Source organism: Pinus tabuliformis, chromosome 6 (genome assembly GCF_031772625.1).
Source record: "Pinus tabuliformis cultivar Carrire ecotype Pingquan chromosome 6, CPIR1, whole genome shotgun sequence".
NCBI lineage: Eukaryota > Viridiplantae > Streptophyta > Pinopsida > Pinales > Pinaceae > Pinus > Pinus tabuliformis.
Genome location: NC_142292.1, coordinates 2,024,136,438 through 2,024,160,870, shown reverse-complemented (window position 1 = coordinate 2,024,160,870; position 24,433 = coordinate 2,024,136,438). Strand labels below are relative to the sequence as shown.

Sequence of the window (24,433 nt, the reverse complement as noted above, 5' to 3'; positions counted from 1 at the left end):
AGGGGGAATGGAGAGAGAATAGAGGGTACCTTTCCCATTCGAGAGACCAATGGGGACACCAAAATGAAGAATATAAGCCCTTCCACCCTACCTCATTTCCATGGTCTGACTACAGAAGATCCTGACACCTTCTTGTTTGATTTTTTTGTCATCTGTCGAACTTATGACTATGCAGAAGATGAACAAAATTTGAAACTATTCCCTTCTACTCTCAAGGATGCAGTACTGCACTGGTTCATGGGATTACCTGGAAATAGCATCACAACTTGGGCTCAGATGCAGTAGGTCTTTAACAACACGTATCGAGACTATTGTAGGTCAAAAGATACTTAAGAATAAATCTTATGAATGACCATAGGAAGTGATGAGCCCCTGGAAGACTATGAAGAGAGGTTCCATCTCAGTTACAAAAGGGTTGGGTGTACACTTGAACCCGAGTCTCTGAAATTGGTCCTGTTCAGAAGAATTCGGGAAGACCTTTTAGACACCCTCCATCTACTAGCTAGGGGAGACATCTACCAACTATCTTATGAGGACATAAAGACTATTTTTAGAAACCATTCTAGAGCAGTCAGAAAGAAAGGTAGGGGGAGTCAACCCATAGCCAGTACCTCTTCCTCCAACTCATCCATTAAAGGTGAAATTGGAAACATGCTGGAAGACTTCAAGAGTGAGATGCTACAGATTCTTGCCATGCAAATGGATACCTTACATATCAAGAGAAAACAAGAGGAAGAAAAGAGGGCTTTGGCCATTTTTTGCCCTAGATGCACCAGGAGGCATCCTAGGAATGAATTCCCATTGAACTCTGTAGAGGTTTTTTAGTTTGTGAAGAAAATCCTTCTATAGATAAGTGCCCTTCCTTGCCTGGACTTAAAGCTGTATATCAAGGGGCTGAGGGAGTCACTGAACAACTCTATTACATAAACCAAAGAAGACCACATAGACCTAGACCATACCAGCAGGGGATGCCAGGGACATCTTAGGCATACTACAACCCCAACCAAGTTCCCTCCATACCTTCTTGGGGTCCCCCTTCTCATCCTTCCTGGTCCACACCACCTCCTTGGTCCTTCACATCTCAATATCATGCCCAACCAGCCACCCATGCATTTGAATCCTATGCTTAGCTGAAACCTTAGTGGAATGCATCTCATCAGGGGTGGAGGCCCCAATACAACTCTCTTCCCGCTCTTATGCCTCCACCACTTGCCCAACCACAACCGTTACCTTTTGCTCCACCAAGGCAACCCCAAATGCCTACCTAGCCAAATCCGAACCTGAACAACATACAGGCTCAACAAGTGTATAGTGGGGAACCATCATGCCCAACCTATGCTGTGGAGATTCAAGAAATTAACTTGAGATTGTAGGTTTTAACCCTGTACAGAAATTACTTGCATACGAATTCTAAAACACAGAAAATAAAAAATTCAAGAGAATAACACATAAAACACATATACACAGATATTTTCCCCTGGATCCCAAAATCAGGACTACCAGCTTGATTTTTCATTATATTCCTTTCAATATTACAATACATATTTATACATGCCGAAGCATCCAATACCATGGACCAAAAACCATCGCGTCCAAAACCATGGACCGAAAACTATCAAATCCAAAAAACATGTGTGAAAATCATGCACAAAACCATGGGTACACCTCAAACCCCCTGTGACCCCCCCTTCCCCCCCCCCCGCTACACAATCGGCGCAACAAAGGGGGAGCTCCACCCCCCCTCTAACCCCCCAGTTAACTACATGGGCTAGTCGTTGAAAGAATATAACACAAACCAACATTCTCCCACTTGTTGTTTTCTTTCCACAAGGGGACACAAGAGAGCTTAGTCATTTTTCCAGCCTTGAAATGCCCATTGTCTCTCTACACCAAGAGAACTTCTCAGAGCTTACAAATTTTGTCAATGCATCTACAGTATTCTTCAAAGTGTCCACCTTTACCAACAACACCTTTTTGTCTTTTATCATATCCCTCACAAAGTGATACCGAACATCAATGTGCTTTGTCTTTGAATGATATATGGGGTCCTTTGCCAAGAAAATTGCACTTTGGCTGTCACAGTCTATCCTTATAGCTCGCTGTACTAACCCCATACTTGAACACAATCTCTGCAACCAAACTGCTTCCTTGCTTGCATGAGTGGCTGCCATGTATTCTGCCTCGGTAGTTGATAATGCCACTACAGATTGTTTCTTACTCATCCAACTAACTACACTTCCAAATAGGTTAAACACATACCCACTTGTAGATCTTCTCTGATCCAGATCTCCAGCCTAGTCTGCATAAAAAAAGCCACGAATATCCAACATTCTGTCTAATCCCGGTCTTCCTTGGTAGCACAAACCATAATCACTAGTGCCACGCAAATACTTGAAAACCTGCTTCACTGCTGTCTAGTGCTCCTTCTCTGGTTTTGACATAAACCTGCTCAATACTCCCACTGCATGTGCAATGTCTGGTCTAGTATAGACCATTGCATACATCAGGCTAGCGACTACACTTGCATATGGAACATGGGACATGTACTCTTCCTCTTCTTGTGTCTTGTCACACTGTTCAGCAGATAACCTCACACCTACAAGAATAGGAACCTTCACCAGTTTACTATCCTGTATATTAAACCTCTGTAGTATTGTCTCGACATACTTCCTCTGGTTTAACCAGAGCTTCCTCTTTGCCCGATCTTTTTAAATTTCCATGCCCAAAATATAGTTTTCAGCACCAAGATCTTTCATGTCGAATTTGAAGGACAATTGGGTCTTCAAATCCTGGATAATTTCTTTGTCATTTCCAACCAGCAACATATCATCCACATACAAGACCAGATAAATAACACAATCACCAATTAATTTAAAATACACACAGTGATCTGCTTTGCTTCTGGTGAATCCAAGTCCCCATATAAATGTATCAAATTTCTGATACCACATCCATGGTGACTGTTTTACCCATACAAAGACTTCTTTAACTTGCATACCAGTTCTTTCTTACCCTTCACTGCAAAGCCTTCAGGTTGCTTCATGTATATTTCCTCTTCTAGATCCCCGTGAAGAAATGTTTTCTTCACATCCATCTATTCTACCTCAAAATCAAAAGCAAAAGCAACAGATAAAAGTAATCTAATAGAAGTTACCTCGGCAATAGGAGAAAAAATATCACCAAAATCAATTCCCGACACCTGGGAGTAACCTTTTTGTTGAGATTTTTGGTTTTCATAAATTGGGCAAAAATCTCAGTAGGTGACAACAATAAGATTGTGTTGCTATATTAGCTCTATTTTGTTGGGAGAGAGTTAATGCGTCCTATATTTGTTGTAAGAGGATTTATGAGTCAGTTAGATTCTCTTAGCTATATAATAGATTGGGATGTGTGTGAGAGTTTGTGAGGAAATTGATTATTTTGTAATCTCCTGTTTGATAATAAATATTGTCGATACCTATGTTTAGTGGACATAGCCCAGATTGGTTGGGTGAACCACGTTAAACCACTGTGTCATTTGTGTATGATTTTATATGCTGTGTTTGTCTTTTATTTTCGCTACGCGCCGTTTGCTCTAACAAGTGGTATCAGAGCAAGTTGGAGGAGTGGCGCAGCGGAGGAGTGGCGAGCCCAAGTCTGGCATAGACTGTTTGTGTGTTGGAATGTGGCTGTTTATGCGTTGGAGCGTGGCTGTTTATGCGTTTGCATATCACCAATTACCAGCGTGTTGAACTGCACTCACAAAATATAACAGAGCGTGGCGGTGGACCTGCGTATGCCAGAGCATTGATATTCACGGTGATCGGCTATATCAGCGCAAGTCGGAGTAGGTGCACGCGTGAGGCAGACTCGAAGTGATTTCCGAGTATCGGTGGAGTATTTTTTTTTTTGTTTCCAAAGTCTAGCAATTGGCGCGGATAATTAAAAAATAGTCGCGCTGATAATCGGTAGAGAACAATTTGGTGCGGATAATTAAGGCATAGATGCGCCAATTGGCGCGGGTCCGAACCTAAAAGACACGCCAGAGTGCCAGAGCGCCAATATCCAGATAAGCACGGATCCGACAGGTTTAGTCACGCCATTTTTGTTACTCTACGCATTTTTGCTGCTGGCGCGGATTGTAATTTGTTAAGATAGCGCCAACGCGCCAACCGAGAACTGCATTGGTACAACTACAAGTGTTTATTTGGTTTTTTATTTTATAACTGCAGTTTGGTACAACAAAGTGTTTTTTGATAAAAGGCAAAGGAATTGTGTGTTAAATCTTTATTTAATTGATTAACGAGTTGGAATTGGAGATTGTTGTTGGTTGATACAAGATGGCGAAAACTCAGAGTGCCCGGTTTGAAATCGAGAAGTTTAATGGCAAAAACAACTTCGAGATCTGGAAGGTAAAGATGCATGATCTGCTGGTACAACAAGGCGTGGCGAAAGTGTTGTTGGGCAAATCCAAACAACCATAGAATATCACAGAGAATGAATGGGCCGAGATGGATGAAAGAGCAGTGAGTGCTATTCGGCTGTGTTTGGCGGATGATGTGTTGTTTAATATCGTGTCAGAGAAAACAGCTGCAGGCCTATGGTCGAAGCTTGAGAAGCTCTACATGACGAAATCCTTGACAAATCGAATTCTCCTGAAGCGGCAGCTATACAGTTTGCGAATGAAGGAAGGTACATCGATTATTGATCATTTGAATGTTTTTAATACTCTACTAGTGCAATTAGAAAGTATAGAAGTAAAATTTGAATCAGAGGATAAAGCTATTACTTTATTGTGCTCGTTGCCCGAGTCATGGGATCATTTTGTTACTTCTATAAGTCTTAGTTCATGAGAAACCATTGAATTTGATGATGTCGTTGGAGCTTTGTTGTCCGAGGAGACAAGGAAGAGGTCGAATGCTGACACCTCTACATCAGAAGCAATGATGGCTAGAGGTCGTTCTAGAGAAAGACGCTCTGGTAAGCACAGCGACTCGCGTTCAAAATCGAAAGGGAAGAAGAGTAAAGTAAAGTGCTGGTTTTGTGGCAAATCGGGGCATTTGAAGAAGGACTGCTGGAAGCGACAACAAACTTCTAAAGAAGCTTCATCGACAGAGAAGAAGGAAGCAAACACGACAGATACAGGTTCGGCATCTGGTTCAGGTATGAGCGACGAAGTGTTATCAGTTAATTTGTCAAATCATGATCAACATTGGTTGTTAGATTCCGGTGCATCAAACCACATGTGTATTCATAGAGAATGGTTTAAGACATATAGATCAGTTAATGATGGAGTCGTGTACATGGGTAATGATGTCACATCTAATATTGTGGGAATAGGGAGTATACAGCTGCAAATGTTTGATGGGACAACTAAAATGTTAACTGATGTAAGACATGTACTAGATTTAAGGAAAAATCTAATTTCACTAGGAGCAATTGACACCAATGGATATAAAACTGTAATTCAAGGTGGAGTAATGAAAATTTACAAAGGTATTTTACTAGTAATGAAAGCTAAGAAAGTAGGATATTTATTTCAGTTAGAAGGAAGAACAGGGTCAGATCATGTGTCTACAGTGTCTGAACATGACAGTAGTTCCATTCTCCTATGGCATCAAAGGTTGGGCCATATGAGCGAAAGAGGGTTAAAGATTTTGGTTGATCGCAAGTTACTTCCTAATCTAAGGTCTGGAAAGTTATATTTCTGTAAACATTGTCTGTTTGACAAATAAAGTAAGAAAAAGTTTAAAACAGGCAAACATACTAGTAAAGGAATACTTGATTATATCCATTCAGATGTTTGGGGTCCAGCACCTACAACCTCGTATGGTGACTCGTCATATTTTGTATCGTTTATTGGTGACTTTTCTAGGAAGGTGTGGGTCTATATGTTGAAAAGGAAGTCTGATGTTTTTACAGTTTTCAAGCAGTTTAGAGCGTTGGTATAAAACATCACTGGTAGAACTATAAAATGTTTAAGAACTGACATGGTGGTGATTTTACCTCCAAGGTGTTTGAAAACTATTGCAAGGATGCAGGGATCGAGAGACATAAGACTACTGTTTATACTCAGCAAAATGGCGTTGCTGAACGCATGAATAGGACTCTTTTAGAGAGAGCAAGGAGTATGCTGAGTAACGCTGGTTTTCAGAAGGAATTGTGGACAGAAGCGGTGGCTACAGCTTGTTATGTGATAAATCGATCACCATCAATGACGATAAGTTGCAAGATTCCTCAAGAGGTATGGAAAGGTCACCCTTGTGATTATTCTAAACTCAGAGTGTTTGGTTGTGATGCATATGCTCTAGTGCGTAAAAATTAGCGAACTAAATTAGATCCAAAGTCAAAAAGGTATATCTTTGTTGGATATGGTGATGGAACAAAGGGATATAGCTTGTGGGATCCTACTACCCACAAAATCATCATCAACAGAGATGTAAAGTTTAATGAATCCTCTCGTGTACAGTTAGATGTAGATAATAAATTGAAACAGGATTATGTATCTGATTTTCAGCACATTCAGATTGAAAGCACTTCTAATGATAGTCATGATGACCATAGTTCAGATACTAGTCATGAACAGGTTTCAGAATCAGATTATGAACAGGGTTCAGATGTAGATCATGAAAAGGTCTCAGATGGTGATCATGAAGAAGTTCCTACAAATGGTAGTTAGCCAATGGCAGAAGCACCAGAAACATCCTTAAGGAGGTCTACAAGAATCAAACGCCCTTCGAAAAGGTATGATGATTATGTTACTTCAGTTGCTTTTACCGCTAATGACGATGAACCTCTGTGCTATCAAGAAGCTATAGAAGGTTCGAAAAGTGAAAAATGAAAAGCAGCTATGAAGGACGAAATGATGGCCTTAGGTAAGAATGGCACATGGGATCTGGTTGAACTTCTGAAAGACAGGTAAACTGTGGGATGTAAATGGGTTTTCAAGGTGAAACGGGGTGTGAATGATACGGAGGATAGATACAAAGCGAGGTTGGTTGAAAAATGGTTTTCTCAGAAAGCAGGCATTGACTTTCATGAGATATTTTCACCAGTTGTTAAAATAGTTTCAATTCGAATTGTGTTAGCATTAGTCACTTTGCTTGATTTAGAATTATAGCAACTAGATGTTAAGACTACATTTTTACATGGAGATTTAGATGAGGAAATATATATGGAACAACCGGAAGGGTTTGTTCAGCATCGCAATAAGAAATTTGTCAACAGGCTCAAGAAATCATTGTATGGTCTGAAGCAGTCGCCTCGACAATGGTACAAGAAATTTGATTCTTTCATGTTAAGTCAAAAATATATAAGAAGTGAATATGATCATTGTGTTTACTTTAAGCAATTAAGTAATGGCATGTTCATTATCTTAGTGTTGTATTTTGACGATATGCTTTTAGCAAGCAAAATCATTGAAGAAATCAATAGGTTAAAGACTCAGATGGCAAGGACATTTGATATGAAAGATCTAGGAGCAGCAAGACAGATTTTGGGCATGGAGATTTTCAGAGACAGGAGCAATGGTAAGCTGTGGCTATCACAACAGAAGTATATTGAGAAAATACTCTTGAGGTTTGGTATGAACAATGTGAAGTCTGTGTCAGTCCCTTTAGCTTCCCATTTTAAGCTTTCTTCCAGTTTATGTCCTAATACAGATGAAGAAAATGAATATATGTCTCGAATTCCATATGCCAATGTAGTAGGATGTTTGATGTATGCGATGGTTTGTACTCGACCAGATATTTCACATGCAGTTGGGTTTGTCAGCAAGTATATGGAAAATCCGGGTAAAGAACACTGGTCAACAGTGAAATGGGTGCTTCGGTATTTGAGAGGCACAAGTAGTTATTGTATCACTTACAATAAGAGTAGTGAATTTGTTTGCGGGTATGTTGATTCCGATTTTGCAGGTGATTTGAATAAGAGAAGGTCAACTTCTGGGTATGTCTTTACTCTTGCAGTTGGAGCTATTAGCTGGATGTCAAAGCTACAAAACATTGTTGCTTTATCCACTACTGAAGCAGAATACATTTCTGCTTCGCATGCTTGCAAAGAAGCGATTTGGCTGAAAGGTTTGCTTGGTGAGTTTGGTAGGTTACAGGAAAACATCAAGTTACTTTGTGATAGTCAAAGTGAAATACATTTGGCTAAGAATCCGGCCTATCATAGTAAATCCAAGCATATACCAATAAAGTACCATTTTGTAAGACATGTTATCACTGAAAGGGGAGTCTCTCTTGAAAAGGTGCATACAAAGAAAAACTATGCAGACATGTTCACGAAACCAGTTTTGTTAGAGAAGCTGCGTTGGTGTTTGGCTTCTCTTAGCTTGCAGAAAAGATAAAATAATAAAAGAATAGGGTATCAGGCTAATTGTTGTCAAGGTGGAGATTGTTGAGATTTTCGGTTTATTGGGCAAAAATCTCAGTAGGTGACAACAATAAGATTGTGTTGCTATATTAGCTCTATTTTGTTGGGAGAGAGTTAATGCATCCTATATTTGTTGTAAGAGGATTTATGAGTCAGTTAGATTCTCTTAGCTATATAATAGATTGGGATGTGTGTGAGAGTTTGTGAGGAAATTTATTATTTTGTAATCTCCTGTTTGATAATAAAGATTGTCGATGCCTATGTTTGGTGGACGTAGCCTAGATTGGTTGGGTGAACCACACTAAACCACTGTGTCATTTGTGTATGATTTTATATGCTGTGTTTGTCTTTTATTTTCGCTGCGCACCATTTGCTCTAACACTTTTTCTACCAACCGTGCTATGTATTTCTCCACTTTTCCTTCTACATTTGTCTTCTTTTTGAACACCCATTTTCTGCCAATGGGTTTCTTTCCAGCCGGAAACTCCACCAGATCCCAAGCCTCATTTTTGTGCAAAGATGCCATTTCATCAACCATGGCCTCTTTCCAGAGTTTCCATCCTCTGAATCCACTACTTCCTTCATAGTTCTGGGATCATAATTAGTAACAGACAAAGAAAAATTTGAACAGAAAGCAGATGGACTATAGCTTTCTGGCTGCCTTCTTTCTCGAACTAATCTTCTCATAGCCGGAGTTTGTGGCTCTTCATCTTTTGATTCCTCCTTTGCTGTAGAGTCTGATTCTTCCTCCTTTAGCTCAAACTCTATCTTCTCAGATTCCTTTGGTTGGAATTCATGTTTAATAACATCTTTCACCTCTCTGAACACCACATCTCAGCTGTACACAACCTTCCTTGTTATTTGGTTCCAAAGCTTATAACCTTTAAACCATCCTTATACCCAATAAAGATGCATTTTTCAGATTTACTATCCAGCTTGGTTTGTTTCTCCTTTTGAACATGTACATATGCATCACATCCAAATACCCTTAAATGTGAAAGAGAGGGTTTCTTACCAGTCCATACCTCTTTTGGATTCTTATCCTCCAACGCTGATGAAAGTGACCTGTTAACCAGGTAACATGCAATATCCATCTCCTCTGTCCAGAATTCCTGTCCTAACCTGGCACCACTGAGCATGCTTCTTGCCCTTTCCATCAATGTCTTGTTCATTCTTTCTGCAACTCCATTTGCTGAGGTCTATATGGAGTAGTTTTCTACCGTGATATACCACACTTCTTACAAAATTCTTCAAATTCCTTGCTACAAAACTCCACCATTATCTGTCCTCAGCACCTTTATCTTCTTCTCTGTCTGATTTTCCATGAGAGCCTTAAATTCTTTAAATTTATCAAAGACTTCAGATTTCTTCTTAAGGAAATATATCCATGTATTCCTTGAGAAGTCATCTATAAATGATACATAGTACACAGACTTACCCAGTGATGGAACCTTCATAGGTCCAAACACATCGCTGTGCACAAGCTCTAATATCCGTTTCGCCCTCTTACCACCAGAGGGGAAACTCACCCGATTCTGCTTCCCATATAAACAATTTTCATAGAAATCAAAATCCAGAGAACTATTACTCATACCTTCTACCATACCTTTACCATGAAGTATTCAAAGGCCCTTCTCTCCAATATGTCCAAGCCTTTGATGCCACAACATGGTCTTCTCTCTAGAGACCACTAGATTTTCTGCTCCACTTTCAGGAACCACAAAACTGTTGCATCCATCAATAATAGTGCTACCTTGCATCTTGTATAGAGTTCCAATCAAAACTCCCCGCATCAATACCAGTGCTCCCCGAACCATCTTGCAGGTATCCTTCTCGAACACTGTTTTTACACCTGCATCATCCAACTTGCTTACAGAAATCAGATTTTTGGCCAATGCAGGAATATGCAAAACACGCGGAAGTGTTCTAACCCTTCCAGCTTGCAACTTCAACTTCAATTTTCTGTAACCACTGATTCTAGCCTTCTTATCATCCCCCAAGAAGACATCACCACCATCATATTTCTCATACTCATAGAACCACTCTCTATGGGGAGTGAAGTGAAAGGATGCGCCTGAGTCAATCAACCATGCCTCATGATCTACATGTGTACTTGAAGAGGCCAAGTACACATCCCCACCTTCATCTGAGGTTGTTTTCGCCTCCACAAAAGGAGCATCATCAGATCCTTTTCCTTTGTCAGGAGCTTTAGATTTATAGTCCCTTTTGTAGTGCCCTTCCTTTCCGCATTTCCAGCACACCACCTTTACAGGTTTTCCTCGAGATTTAGATCTCCCACTCGATGACTTATTTTTGTTTCTGTTGTGGGACCGTCCTCGTACAGACAAGGCATCACCATTCTGGCTCTCCATATTTTTCCATCTCATCTCCTCCGTTAGCAAGGATGAGACTATTTCATCAAACTTAAAGGCAGTTGCATTGCTACCTATTGCAATAACCAGACTATCCCATGAATCTGTTAGAGAACACAACAAACTGATGCACTTATCTTCATCTAAAATTTTAATATGAACAAATGCTAACTGACTTACCACAATATTAAATGCATTCAGATGCTCTGTCACCGAGTCTCCATATTTCATCGTCAGGTTATACAGCTTTTTCTGCATGAACAATTTATTCACCAGAGACTTAGATTGGTACAAAGTCCATAACTTGTCCCTCACCGTAGCTGGTGAGCTCTAGTATTGTAGCAATAATGCTACAACTCCTGGGGCTTCCTGTCTCTTAATTTTATCAACCCGGTAGTTCGTACAAACTTGGAAGCGGCGGTGCTGTATGCACAAGTACTAGCTCTTGTCGCAGCTGTCACTTGGTCAGCTGGCACAAGTCCGCTAGGGCTCAAGCCAACTTCTATATGCTCTCAGAAGAAGCTTTCTAAATGATGGACGAAGGCTATCTCGAAGGAAATTAACCTATTTTGCAAAAATGAACTGAAAGCCAAAAAGAAACACAAACCCTAGCAAACCCTAGCAAACCCTAATTCTACCAGCTAGTCCTACTGATGCAAAGGAAAGAATGCAAACAACGAAAATAGATGCCATTACTTCTGTTGGATACCTATACCAATAGGTTTCATATCTCATGATTGGCAAGAGAAAGTCCAAATATGCTCTGCTTTGAGTTCACAAAGATCCCATATTTCCGAGAGAACAAGAAGGTGTGTAAAGTGTTTCAATGTTGATGACCTTATTTTCAAATTTTTGATGGATGATCCAACAGTTTAATCTGGATCATGCCATGTGTTCAATTTTATGCTATAGAATAGAGAAAGAAGTCTGTCCAAACAGCTGAATCTTGGCAGACAAGCTAGTTTAGGTAGAGAAGAAAAGGTTCCCAACAGCTTAATCTGGGACCTTGGAAGAGATAAGGGTAGAAGTAGATAGAGAAAGCAAAAGAAAAAGCCAAAGAAAAGAAAAGGCAAATAAGGGTCTGCAAGTCCAAGTGCACCCTCCAAGAAGAAATAAAAATGCTAGGTAAGTAGCTGGGTAGGTAGTTGGGGTTGCAGAAAGGTTATCCCCATCATTGCAAGAACAGTGATGGTGGGCATCAAAGCAAAAGGTTACAGCAGGAAGCATGACTAATTTCCCTCATTTCCCCTCCAATTTCATTTCTAACATTCCCCCATCAGCTTAGATCCATGGAAAAGACTAAGGTTTCATGGTGGTTCTTAATCTTTAGAAGCCACATTTCTTGTCTAAAAATCTTTTCATTTTGATCTACTCTTAAAACCAAGTTTGTTTCACATAAACTTAATGGTTTCCTCCTCCACTTACCCCCTACTCCATGCTAACACTAACCCTATTATATAAATCCCTTATATCACCTTTTTCCCTAATATTACTAACACCAAGGTGTATAAACCCCAAAATCTTATAAATACCCACCCCCTTGGCATTATAGCCAATAAAGTCTCGAGTCAGGGATCAAATGACACCAGGTCATGTTGATGAACCTATGCCAACTACCCCTTCCCCTTCATGAGCTGATTCCTCTATTTTTACCCCTTTTGCACATAAAAAACCCCTAAAGGGCTTAAATTCCACCTTTACTCGCTTCAAAGAGCAAAAAACTATAAAACCCTCTTTCTGCTCTATAACCAAGGTTGGCGCACATAATTTGTTTTTTGGAAATACATTGGAAAATCGTTCAAAAACATGTTTTATTGCCTCCGCCCGCTTCCGTATACACTGCCCATGTCACCTCCCCGATGACCGTTAGATCAGGCCCTCCAGATCCGACGGCCCTGAATGCGTCGGAGTCCTTCCGACGTCCGACAGTTATATGTACTATCCCCCTGTCACGTCAGTCATCCGACCACCGTCCGATTAACCTCTGCAGATCTAACGATCACCATGATGTCGAAGCTCATCCGTTGCCCGAAACTTATCTCCCGACGTCCGTATTTTGAGTACGTCACTCCGCTGCCACGCGCCCTCACCACAATGCGTCGGAGGTACAACTGCAAATACCGCCCCCGTACCGGAAGCGGTGCGATACGAAACCACTGCCGGTTTCCGGTTTCCTCATCCCGCTCGCTTACATCCTCGCCGCGTCAGCAACATGTCATCGCTCCGTCACCCAGGTACGCTGTCCCGTCAGCCTCTTGCCCTACCATTGGTCCACCTGTCCTGCCATCTCACTGCCCCTGTGGACCAACCGGACCCCGCCACATCACCCGATGACGTCAGCATGACGTCATCCGACCTTGACCCCACCAATGACGTCATGCTGACGTCAGCACGGATTCGCGCCAAAAGCACCAAAAGGTCTATTTTAGCCAAAAATTCGTGTTTTTTACCATTTTTGTGCATTCGTCGTTGTTGTGTTCTGCATGCAAAACTACGTTTAAACCTGCACCACCCGCGGAAAAGAGTTTCCTAACCACCGGAACGTCAATTTCCTCAGCGCCAACAAGCTCTGACTGACCCAAATCTACAGGTATTCCTCATTTGAGCTCTGAAACTCCATTTTCACTGCATTTCGCATGTCAATGAGTAACAGACCTTAAGACTCCAATTTCACCGTTAAACACCATCAAGTTGACATTTAAATTGAACCAGAGCCGTCACTAAGCTACTGTCAAGCCAATTGTAGGCAATTCGAAACAAAAATGTCACTGGTTCGCGCAATCGTGAACCCGTCACCGGCAGGAGATAAATACACCACAAAAGAGCATCCTCTGAACATTTCTGCCACCCACCTAATCACACAGAGGCAGTACTTCAACTGCTGCAGCCTTACTTCCACCTTTCACTTACAAAACCAACATTCTCTGCAAAGAAACCTTGTTGGTGTTACTCTGCATAGTAACACAGTCCTTGGGTGAACAGAAATCCTAAAGGAGAGCCATGGACCCCCCTGTAGCTCCTATAGCCCTCAATGTGGCTCCCCTGAATGTCCCTAATAGAACATTGGACACCAGGGCATTAGCAGACTTGGACTACAAGATATCAGAGGAGATGTTGAGCAGAAGCAGGTTCCATTTGCAAATCCTAAATGAGATAAAGATCAAACATGAGAGGGGGACAGACATCCTGGGAATTTGGGATTCATTCCTTCCAATATTCAAGCTTCCTCAGGTTAATCAATTCCCTGAGCTTGTACACTTAGTTGCTGACCACTATGATGCATCCCAGAGGGCAGTGCTGGACTCTTCAGGCTCAATTCTATTCCTCATTACCCCTGAAGCCATCAGGGAGATGTTGCAGTTCCAGACAGATCAAAAGTTGGTTCCTCTATCATTAGCTGATTTTATAGTACAGGGAGCCAGGATAACAGAGGCACAAATCACAAAGCTTAATCAGATTTTCATCAAAGCTGATACTGTGCAAATTCCTCCCATCCATTATCTCTACCTCAACCAGTTGGGCTTAGACCTTGTTGACATGATCAGTCCCATCCTGGGATATGATTCAGTGGAGTATGTGGATGAAACTGTTCTACAAATGATGCTTATGTTTTCCCCAGGAAAGAAGCCAATCCACTATGATTATGCCACATACATATCAGATAAGATGCATGATCAATTGATGAATTTATCAAGAGAAAGGGTATTTAGATACACCTCGTACCTATATCATCTGCTCCTTTACTTCCAGCATGATAAGTTCTCCTTCCCAAAGAAGAGAGTAGATGCACAGGGCAATCTGAGATCAGTTGTGTATTGGACATCCGTTTTTCACATAGTGAGCTGTTCCCCATACACCTACTGCGAATTTATTGATCTTTTCATCCATCCAGCCTTGACTCTACTGTTGGGTTCACCACCTCCCAGATTGACAGATGAAATGCAAAGACTCCTGCATTTATCAAAAGCATACAGTATTGGGGATTGGTATTTCTACCAACACCACACCGTTATCAGACTATATGGGTGTGAGTTGCCCCCATTTAAACTACCTAGATTTGTGCCTATGAGGTTACTTGCCTTGGAATACTTCAGGCAGTTTGGTTATGTGGATATGCTCCACTTTTCAGGAAAAGGTAAGAAGGCACAGTTAAAAATCAGAAATCAACTTGGCCATTTACTTCTCAATGAGAGGGATGAAGGGTGGAAAGAGGCAGATAGAATACTTGGGTGCCTTGGTCTCAAATACAGCTTCGTATGGAAACCCTATGACCCCAATAACTTCATTACAATGAGGAGGCTCAAATACAAATTATCTGCTTATGGTCATTATAGCCTTCCTAACTTAGAAAAATATGCCAACCAAAGCAAGTGGAGAAGAGGAACTTTAGAAGAAGATGTGACTCAAGAAGAGCTTAATCAAAGAGCTCTAAGAAACCTCAAGAAAATGGCTGACCTTGAGTTTTATTCACAGGTTACCTCACTGCCAGGCACACAAATTGGAGCAGCAGCGTCTTCCTCAACTGCCCAACATCAAGCTACAAGAACTGGTGAAAATATCTCAGAAAAGGGCAAAGGCAAAGAGATGGAGCAGGAACAGCAGGAACAGCAGGAACAGCAACAAAAACAACAGCAGCAAGCAGAAGGGCTGCAGCAAGGGCAGCAAGAAGAACCAGAACAGCAAGAGCAACAACATCAAGAAGAACAAAGGCAGGAGCAGTCTGCCCAGCAAAAGGAAACAGTGGAGACTCCTCAGACCACTGAAAAAACGGGACCTACAAGACAAGACACTACCTTTGATGCCTCGGTCCTCCAAACCCCTCAAAAGGAGGATACATTTGTCTTTAGAAAAAGAGACAGAGAGACTCCCCTGACAGCCTCTGTAGACCAGGGAGAGAAAAGGCAGAGACTCAATGATTTTCCAGAGGAGGATATAGCAATAAGAGAGGCATTGGGCATGGGCCCACCCAGCAGAGAAACTTCAGCAAGTTCCTTCCAGCAGGAACAAGACAGGACCATGGGAGGGGAGGTCAGCTCCTCCAGCCAGCAGAAAGAGGGACAAGTAAGCATCAAGCAGCAGTTTATAGACATCAAGAGGAGGAGTGACCCTATCAAGGTACAATTGTACAATCACCTGCTAAACATGGCTCCTTCCAATCAGCAGAGACTTATGTCTGCTTTTGATGTAAGTGAAGGCAAATTGACAGTGAGTCACTTTATGCCCACAGCACTCCGGCCACAATCCACTGCTGACTACCTTAGGACCAACCTAGAGGTACTTGCCAAAGACATACACCCTATGGACAAAATTGAGCTGCATAAGCAAACTGGAGAAATGGTGTATGCTTCATTGGCCGACAAGACTTTGGATAATTACAAACTAACCAGCAGTCTGAATGCCACAGCTTCCCAGCTAGAACTGGAGAGGGCCTCTTCTCAGGCCAAAGACAACAGGATAAGAGCCCTGGAGGAAATCATTGTAGAAATTGGGCACAATCCTAATGACATCAAAGGGATACAAGAGATCCTGAAACTCAGAGATGCTGACATGGCTGCACTGAGAAAGAAGATCAAAATTCCAGCCACTATCCATCCACAGACTGATGAGGTAGCTAAGCAAAGGTATGAGCAGGATTCTACTGACCTGCTAATTTCCATTTACAAAGAGCTTGTGAAGGCACAAGAAAAATTGGGGCAATATGAAGCTGCACAAGCACCTCTACAAGCATCATCAAAACAAGCACAAGAAGGGCAGACATCTCAGCCCCCTCCTCAAGTCATCAATCTTGAGGAGACTGTTCCTACTACTGTGCCTCCACCTCAGCAGGCTGAACAAACGGCCACATCTACTTCAGTAGCACCCATCAGCACAGATCAGAGCCTAGATATGCAGAAGCTAAAGAATGAAATACAAATTTTGGAAGCCCAGATGACAGAGCTGAATGAAACTAAGGAAAAGCTGGCCAAGGTAAATGAAAGGCATGATAAGACAAAGAGAGAAGTGGGAGAAAAGGCCAAGGAAATCAAAGCTCTTAAAGACAGAATCAAGGAGCTTGAGAATGAGCTCAAGCTAGATAAAATCATAGCTGAGATCAGAGCAATGATATGGTCCAATATTGGTAAATCCATCAACAACCAATGGCCATACATCGAGACAATCCATGAGCAACTAGAGCTCATTCCAAAGGCACAGAGGGAAATCCGAACATCAAGGGCCTTATTGGGAAATATGCCTGAAGTTGCTACAAGAATGATCAATGTGCTCAATCACAAAACAAGTTCTCAGTTAGCCACCATTGGAATCACAAACAGAACTGAGACTATTCAAATGATCAAGAGGGTTCTTACTCTCAGAAGTCTAGTGCAGACATTGGACAGGAGAACCCAGGATATGCAGACAGAGGTAAATAAGTTCATGGAGAAGTTTCAGGTGTTGCAGAGTAGAGGACTCCCTAGCTTACTGAACAACGGAGGGAAATTATTCACCCATGAACAGTATGCTAAAAGAGTAAATGTTTTTGCCTCAACACAGGTCAATGAGAAGGCCAGCACTTCAGAAGACACAGGGCCTATTACAGGACAGATTTTCTATAGTAAGATAGAAAATCTACTTTTTATAATGAATGAAATTAATCACTTGTTTGATGTAGCCCCAACTTTTTTCAAATACACAGAAGCTGAAGAGACAATGGAGGCCATCCTCAAGCATCAGCTCCCTACACAGGAATGGTGGACAGATGCAATTCAGAGAATTTTGTAAACAGTAACTCATGCACCAACTTCTGTTTTTCCTACAAATTTTGATGAAAAGAAAAGTCAACAAAGTCAGCAGGCATCATAAAATCAAAGCTGAGCCAACTCAGCAGATGTAGCGGCCAACAAAGCAGAAAAGGGAACCACAGCTGGCAAACCCGAGAATGCACTGCGCAGGCAAAAGTAAATGCGTATCTCTAGAATTAATACAGAGTAATGCAACCGACTCAGTGACTCTTAAAAGTCAAGACAATCCTCTGACAGACATAAAGGGCATTTACGCTGCATTTAACATTGTAATAACTTCTTGCCTACTTTCTGAACACTACTGAAGATATTTTCTCTCTCTCAGATGACTCAATACCTGAGATATTTTGTATACATATTTCTATATAAACCCCTTCGCATGAGATAGCAAAGGTTGTTGTGAATTTCTCCTGAAGAGGCTCTTATACTGTAATTGTTTTCTGAAAGTCAATAAAGGAAAGCAATGGAATTTCATGGATGTTTGATGTGTTGAAGATGTTCTGTTCCTGTTCATGACTGCTGGATCCCTGCGTATCTTACCATGCAATAAGTCTCTGTAACCTTTTCCATGTTTAGTTTGTTTTATTATAAATCCATATACGCTATCTGATTTCCGATATTAAGCAACAGAGAAAAAGAATAACTCCCAGGATTTGCTCACTGAGCACCCTGAGTTCAGTCTGTGTTGTTTATAAATGTTTTCTTCAGGTGTAATCTATATAAAGTGTGATTCTTAAGCTGCTGCACTTTCAGAATACATCTTTCATATTGGCCACTGTCACAGGAATTCAAACTTTGCTCCTGTGCTCTGCGTTCATTTTCATTTCACCAACATAACAGAAAATTCTTAACAGATTTCTGCTGGTTGACACATATCATCACTCAAGTTTAAATTTGTCTGTTAAATACACAACATGCCTTGCAGTTAGAACAATACTCAACATTTAAGATCATCTCACAGCATCTAGACTCCATTGCCCAATGGAAACTCACCATCAAAGTATTACATCATAAGACCTGAAAGAGATCCTTCAACCAAAACATAAACAAAACCTGAGCATCATAGCTAGCCTAAAACACAACTATAACAAAGATAAATCATAAAGAGAGAGCCCTCTCTGGTTGCAGTTGGGCTAGGAACTGTAACCCAAAGATTGGTTAGTGGTTACCCCGGCCGTATTCCCTTGGGAGTCATAGGGAACAACCTGGGTGTTAACAACTTCTAGGAAGGTAAAATGCATGTGTCTACGTTATCACTATCTGAAGAAAACATCTTTTTGTATTTTTGATTAAGTTGTTGAAATTATCATGCATGTGCTTCTAACTAGTTTTCCACTGTGCAGGGATGGATCAAGGGATGAAATGCTTTGGGAAAGGTTGGGATGGTACAGAGAGAGTCTAAGGGATCCCCAGTATCCTTTCTGAGAGTTTCACCAAGTCTGGATGACATGCAACCGTGTTCATGAACTTCTACAGGAAGTCTGCAGGGGTTTCTACAGGAAGTGCTGTAAGTCTTCTACAGGATGTTCTGTAATTCTTCTACAGGATGGTTCGAAATGGGATTTTTGAGGATGGATGGTTGATGGAAGATGCATGGGTGGTTATGGAGGTAGGATGGGGGTCTGAAGTGACCTAGGAACTGATGGATGGAGAGGTGAGATGATGTGGAAGGCTGACTTGCATCAACGAAGGTTTAGGCAATGGAAAAGCAAGAAGGTAGGGTTACGTGGCAAAAGAGCAGATGGGAGATGAAGAAACAGACTTGGTGATGGAGGAGCTGACCTGAACGAGGCTCAGATGAACGAGGAGGTGATGAAGGTGATAGAGATGCCCTGCACAATGCTTATTCCAACAAATCAATGAATTCTTGCAAACAAACCAAGTCCTAGCTAATTAAATCCAACTGTTAATGAATGAGTAAAGAGCAGCCTTGTTTGAAAAGAGAACCATATACATCACATGAGAAAGAACATGCCAAAAGATCTAAATGCATACAAACTCCTACCAATCTATTATAAACATGAGAAGCTACTTGAACCCTCAAAAGAAACCTAAGTAACAAAGCACGAATTAAATCTAAAGAGTAGATTTTATTATGAGAATGCAGCAAAGACACATAGATATAAACGAGGGAGGTACTGGGCGCTTGAGATGGGCCCAACCCCAAGAACTACAGCCTCCCAAGAGAGATTTAGAGCTGGTGCAAAGCTGGATCCATCTTTATTAATCAAGAAATGAAAAGTACATCAAAACTGTCTATAAGGAGAGCTTGAGAATGAGCTGAAAGCAAAGCTAATCCATGGCCTAAAAATCAAACTACAAGCTAGCTAACTAATGGCTAAAACAAAATGACTAACTAGCTACAAAAATGACTACCAACTAGCTACCAAAAATGACCAACCACTAGCTAACCAAAATGAGGCCCCAAGCCTTTTTATTTATACAATTTGAGGACCCAACAGTCCTCCTAAAAGTTAGGGACTTGGCTGCCCAAGACTTGGAGTTAACAGTAGTCCAACTTGACTTGCTTGGCTGCCCTTGAGCTGATTGATTCGGTGGCCCTTGAACTCCGAGCTGATGGTGGAGAATTCGAGGTAAGGGCCCATAAATGAGGGGGACACCTTCCTACAAATCCTCTAGCTTGTTCTCCCACGAATTTGGCTGCCAAGTGCTCATTAAGACCTTCAAATTTGTCTCCAAGTTGACCAACAAGGCTACACAAAGCACCCATTAGACTTGTTGGCATAATGACTAACCAAATTCACTCTATTAACTAAAAATAATCAAAAACATGCAATAAACAAATGAGAATGGTGGACTAAGCCAAATTAGGAGGTTGAATGAGCCCAAATAATTGTACATTTTTGGGGCTCATCATCACCCCCCTACTGAAAGTGTTTCTCATCCTCTGAGCAACCAAATCTCTCCCCTTGTCTTTGATGGCCCTGGTGACTTCCTTGGCTAATCATCTCGGCCGATTTCTCCTTTGGCTTCCCGCTTTTCAAACTTTCCTGTAGAAACTGTTCGTTGGCTTCCTGTAGAAACAGTCTCTGTCTTCCTGTAGAAACAGTCTGCTAGCTTCCTCTAGAAACAGTCTGCTAGCTTCAATGAACTGCCCGAGAATAGATATTGCATGCCGAAGCTGGATGGGAATCACTGTTTTTCCATTGGTTAACCTTGATTCATGTTTCTGTTCCTGACATGACAATACTTTCTGACTGTGGCAGCTTTCTTTGCTTCATAAAATGCTTACTGCAATAGCAAATATAATAACAGATTTGTATCCCACAGCCAACTCAAATATAACATTAGTTGCTGCTTCCAGTCCTGCATGAATCGACAACATCTAGGATAGGGCTGTAAGCATTACTAGTGCAGTATTCGGTGACAAAACCAATAACAAGGCCAGACCACAAACCAATAGCACCATAGAAGAAAAGCTCCCAATTCTTTACAACCTTCTGGGCACCAAAATTGAAGATAGTGAAGGTTGAAGGCAATTCAACTAGGCTTACAGCAACAATGCCAATAGACATCACTACTATGGAGATAATACGTTGCTTTTTCAATGCAGGCTCAATTTCCTTCACAGCCATGATCTCAAATATGTTAGTTGCAAACAGAGTTGTGATTAAGCAAGCAATGATACCCATTGAACTAATAAGCAAGGGATAACACATGGCAGTAAGATCATGAGAGTTTTCAAATGATGATATGGATGCAACAACCAGAACTGCACAGGAAGATTCAGTCATAGGACCCAAATAGATCTGATCCCATACCAGCGATATCTCCAACATTGTCACCAACATTATCAGCAATGACAGCTGGGTTGCGTGGATCGTCTTCAGGAATGTTCCTCTCAACCTTGCCAACAAGATCAGCACCTACATCTGTTGCTTTGGTGCAAAGACCACCACCTACGTTGCCAAACAGAGCCATGGAAGAACCACCGAGACCATATTTGAAGATGTTGAAATAAGTTTTGCTAACCATTTCATATATTTTTCTCTAAGATGTTCTGCTAATTTTCGTTTATCTCCATCTGAATTCGAATACACTTCGAGTGAATCATGATCATTGCAAAAATTTCGGAGAGAAATAAAACAATCATCAAATGAGTTGATGATAGAGAACCAATTAACTGATTGTGCACACTTTAGTTGAGGACGTGGAAAGTGTCGATGAACAACAGTTCATGAGTTTCAGCCAAGCCGTCTTCAATTTCTCCGTGATTTGTGATGAGGTGGAAAAAACATGTGCGCTAGATTTTTCAAACTGCAGTGATACATGTCTTCTTCTCTCCGTTAATTAATTGACATCCTGTTCACTGGAGTTCAACTACCATTAACTGTGTTTTTTTTTTTTTTTAATTTTCACGTGAATGGCCGATCATGCTGCGTGATTTTTGCCTTGAGCGCTAGAGAAGACAATCGGTCGAGCCTCGCTAATCCGTGGCTTAATTCCACCATCTCATTCATTCATGCAGTTTCCAAATTAATTTTATGCAATAGAAGAATGGGTTTGTCACATACCTCGAAGTTGAATGGCTGCCGTGAGCTGCTGTGGGCTGTCATTGCTGCATGCATTTGATTTTATGGTTGCATGATGGCTGGGCTGCTAATCCATGGCTGGTTTTCTTGTGCAGGTGTCCTCTGGCCAGATGCATGCAACAAGAATTCATTTCCACGTTCAGATCTGCATCCTGAACCTGCTGCCATTGAATTTTCACAGGACCAGAACTTCTTTTTTCCATTTCTCCCAAACGGCAAACCGGATTGAGCTGAAACTTGGTGGGCATGTTCCTACCATCATGATGCATCTCCCATAGCAAATTCGTGATCAATGGATGCACGGATTTCGAGAAAATTGGAAAATGGCTGAATATTTAAGAGCTCGATTTCTCGGAAACCGTGCATCGGAATTGGTTGAAACTGCTTGGGTAGGTTACTATTACCCACGTGCATCTCCCCATGAAACAAGTTTTGAAACGGATGCACGGTTATGGAGAAAATGCAAAAATGGCTGATGGTGATGGAGGCTGATTTCTTGGAAACCGTGCACCGGAATTGCATGAAACTGCTCAGGCATGTTGTCATCAGCCTTGTACAATCCCCCATAAAATGGTTTGTCAAATGGATGCATGGTTCTCAAGTTATGGCAAAAACAAATTCTGCTCTATGTTTTTTTTGCTTCAAGGCATTTTGCATGTGTTTGCATGGTATGACAAAATGAATTTTTGCTGTGATGCAGGTATGGAGATGATGGAGGATGAGTTGGAAGACAGCAGGAGGACTCTTGAACCTTTGAGGAAGCTACCATGCTTGCAAAACCACTTTTGAAATGCATGCCTAGTTTCCCACAATTTCTACAGGAAGATCCTGTAGAAGCACAATGAGAGGCACAAGGAGGTGGAAAAAGTGATGGATGAAGGCAAGGGATGGACACACAAGTGCTTGTAGGCCTAATCAACGGATTCCCACCATTAGATTCACTTTTGAAATTGTATTTGGCTCGTCCAAAGGTTCTACATGATGTTTCCTGTAGAAATATAGAGCATCCTGTAGAAAACACAGTTTTGAGGAAAGAAGCATAATGACATGAAAAGAATGATGGAAAAGGGGTGAGGAGTGGAAACATAGATGAGTGTAGGCCTCATGGACATATTCCAAGCCTTCAGGTCCTCTTTGGAGATCAATTTGGCTTTTTTGTAAGCTTCCTGTAGAAGATACGAAACTTCCTGTAGAAGGCACAAAAACTCCTTTGTCTTTGATTTGAGTGCTCCTCCTATCATGACACGTCCTCCTTTAACCTGCAATGTCATTGCTGCAACATGAAATGGAGATTAGCTTTATTTCTCTTTTTCTTTTTCTCTTTTTTTTTTGAAAAACAACTAGGGCGCCTCATGGAGGTTTTCACCCTAATTGCCTGCCTTGGGCGCCTCCACGGGAGGTTTTCACCCAAAGATCTTTTTCTCTTTTATTTTCTTTTCTTTCCAACCCATTGACCGCCTCATGGAGGTTTTCAATCAATGAGCCAATCTAAGGCGCCTCCGAGGAGGTTTTCACCTTAGATTTCTATTTTCCTCTTTTTTCATTTCTTCTTTTTTCTCTTTTTTTTTTTTTTTTTCTACCCTACCCTACTTGAAAAACAAAATCATTTTCAAGTATAGGAATACTTCCAATGGAGCCATGTGCACATCGAGATTAGAGAAAAAATGATGTGAAGGCTCGAAATGCATGCTTGGACAACTATCCAACTTTCAGAGACAAAATGATCTGACTTTGAGAGTACAAAACATAGCTGAGGAGGAGAGTGCTGCTGCAACTTAGTGACCTTCTGAAACCATATCTCAATATAGCTTTGATATCCTTGGTCATCTTGTTGATTTGGATCATTCTTCATGTCACCTTCTATCATGACCTTCTGATCTTCCTCTTTTTGCTGATCTTTCTCTTGAGTACATGGAGGATTTGATGGTGACCATGAGGAAGCTTTCTCGATCTCTGATTCTGATCTCTTTTCTTCATCAAGTGCAGCCCATGGTTCTTTGATCTCCTCTTTTGAATCTTCTTTTGCTTTTGGTCCTTCAATGCTTTCAAGATGATCTCTTTTTTGCATTACTTTTCCTGAGCTTTGGTGAACATCATTGAGCTCACGAGGAATCATTTGCACATGTTGTGCCTCAGATTTGCAATTGGGTTGAGCTGCTCCATTGCATGGTTTTGGAAATGGAGGTACGGGTAGATGAGTGGAGGTGTGAGTTTGAGATGGAGATGGATGGCATTGTGGTTGGGTAGGCATTTGGGGTTGCCTTGGTGGAGGAGGAGGCGATGGTTGTGGATGAGCAGGTGGTGGAGGAAAATGAGCGGGATGAGAGTTGTACTGGGGCCTCCACTCCTGATAAGGTGCATTCCACTGAGGCTG

At 41.4% G+C, this 24,433-nt stretch overlaps 1 protein-coding gene across 1 annotated transcript in view; it reads right to left on the bottom strand.

Annotated features, from left to right (window-relative positions):
• LOC149267376 (pyrophosphate-energized vacuolar membrane proton pump 1-like) overlaps positions 1–21,448 on the bottom strand; it is a 46,012-nt gene extending 24,564 nt beyond the window's left edge. Inside the window, exons 1-3 of the mRNA XM_089411262.1 lie at positions 21,289–21,448; positions 20,925–21,239; positions 20,760–20,833 (exon numbers count right to left, since the gene is read on the bottom strand). Of these exons, the coding sequence (XP_089267388.1) occupies positions 20,760–20,833; positions 20,925–21,239; positions 21,289–21,448 (549 nt within the window). The remainder of the gene's footprint in view (positions 1–20,759; positions 20,834–20,924; positions 21,240–21,288) is intronic.
• Between the last annotated feature and the right edge of the window lie 2,985 nt (positions 21,449–24,433).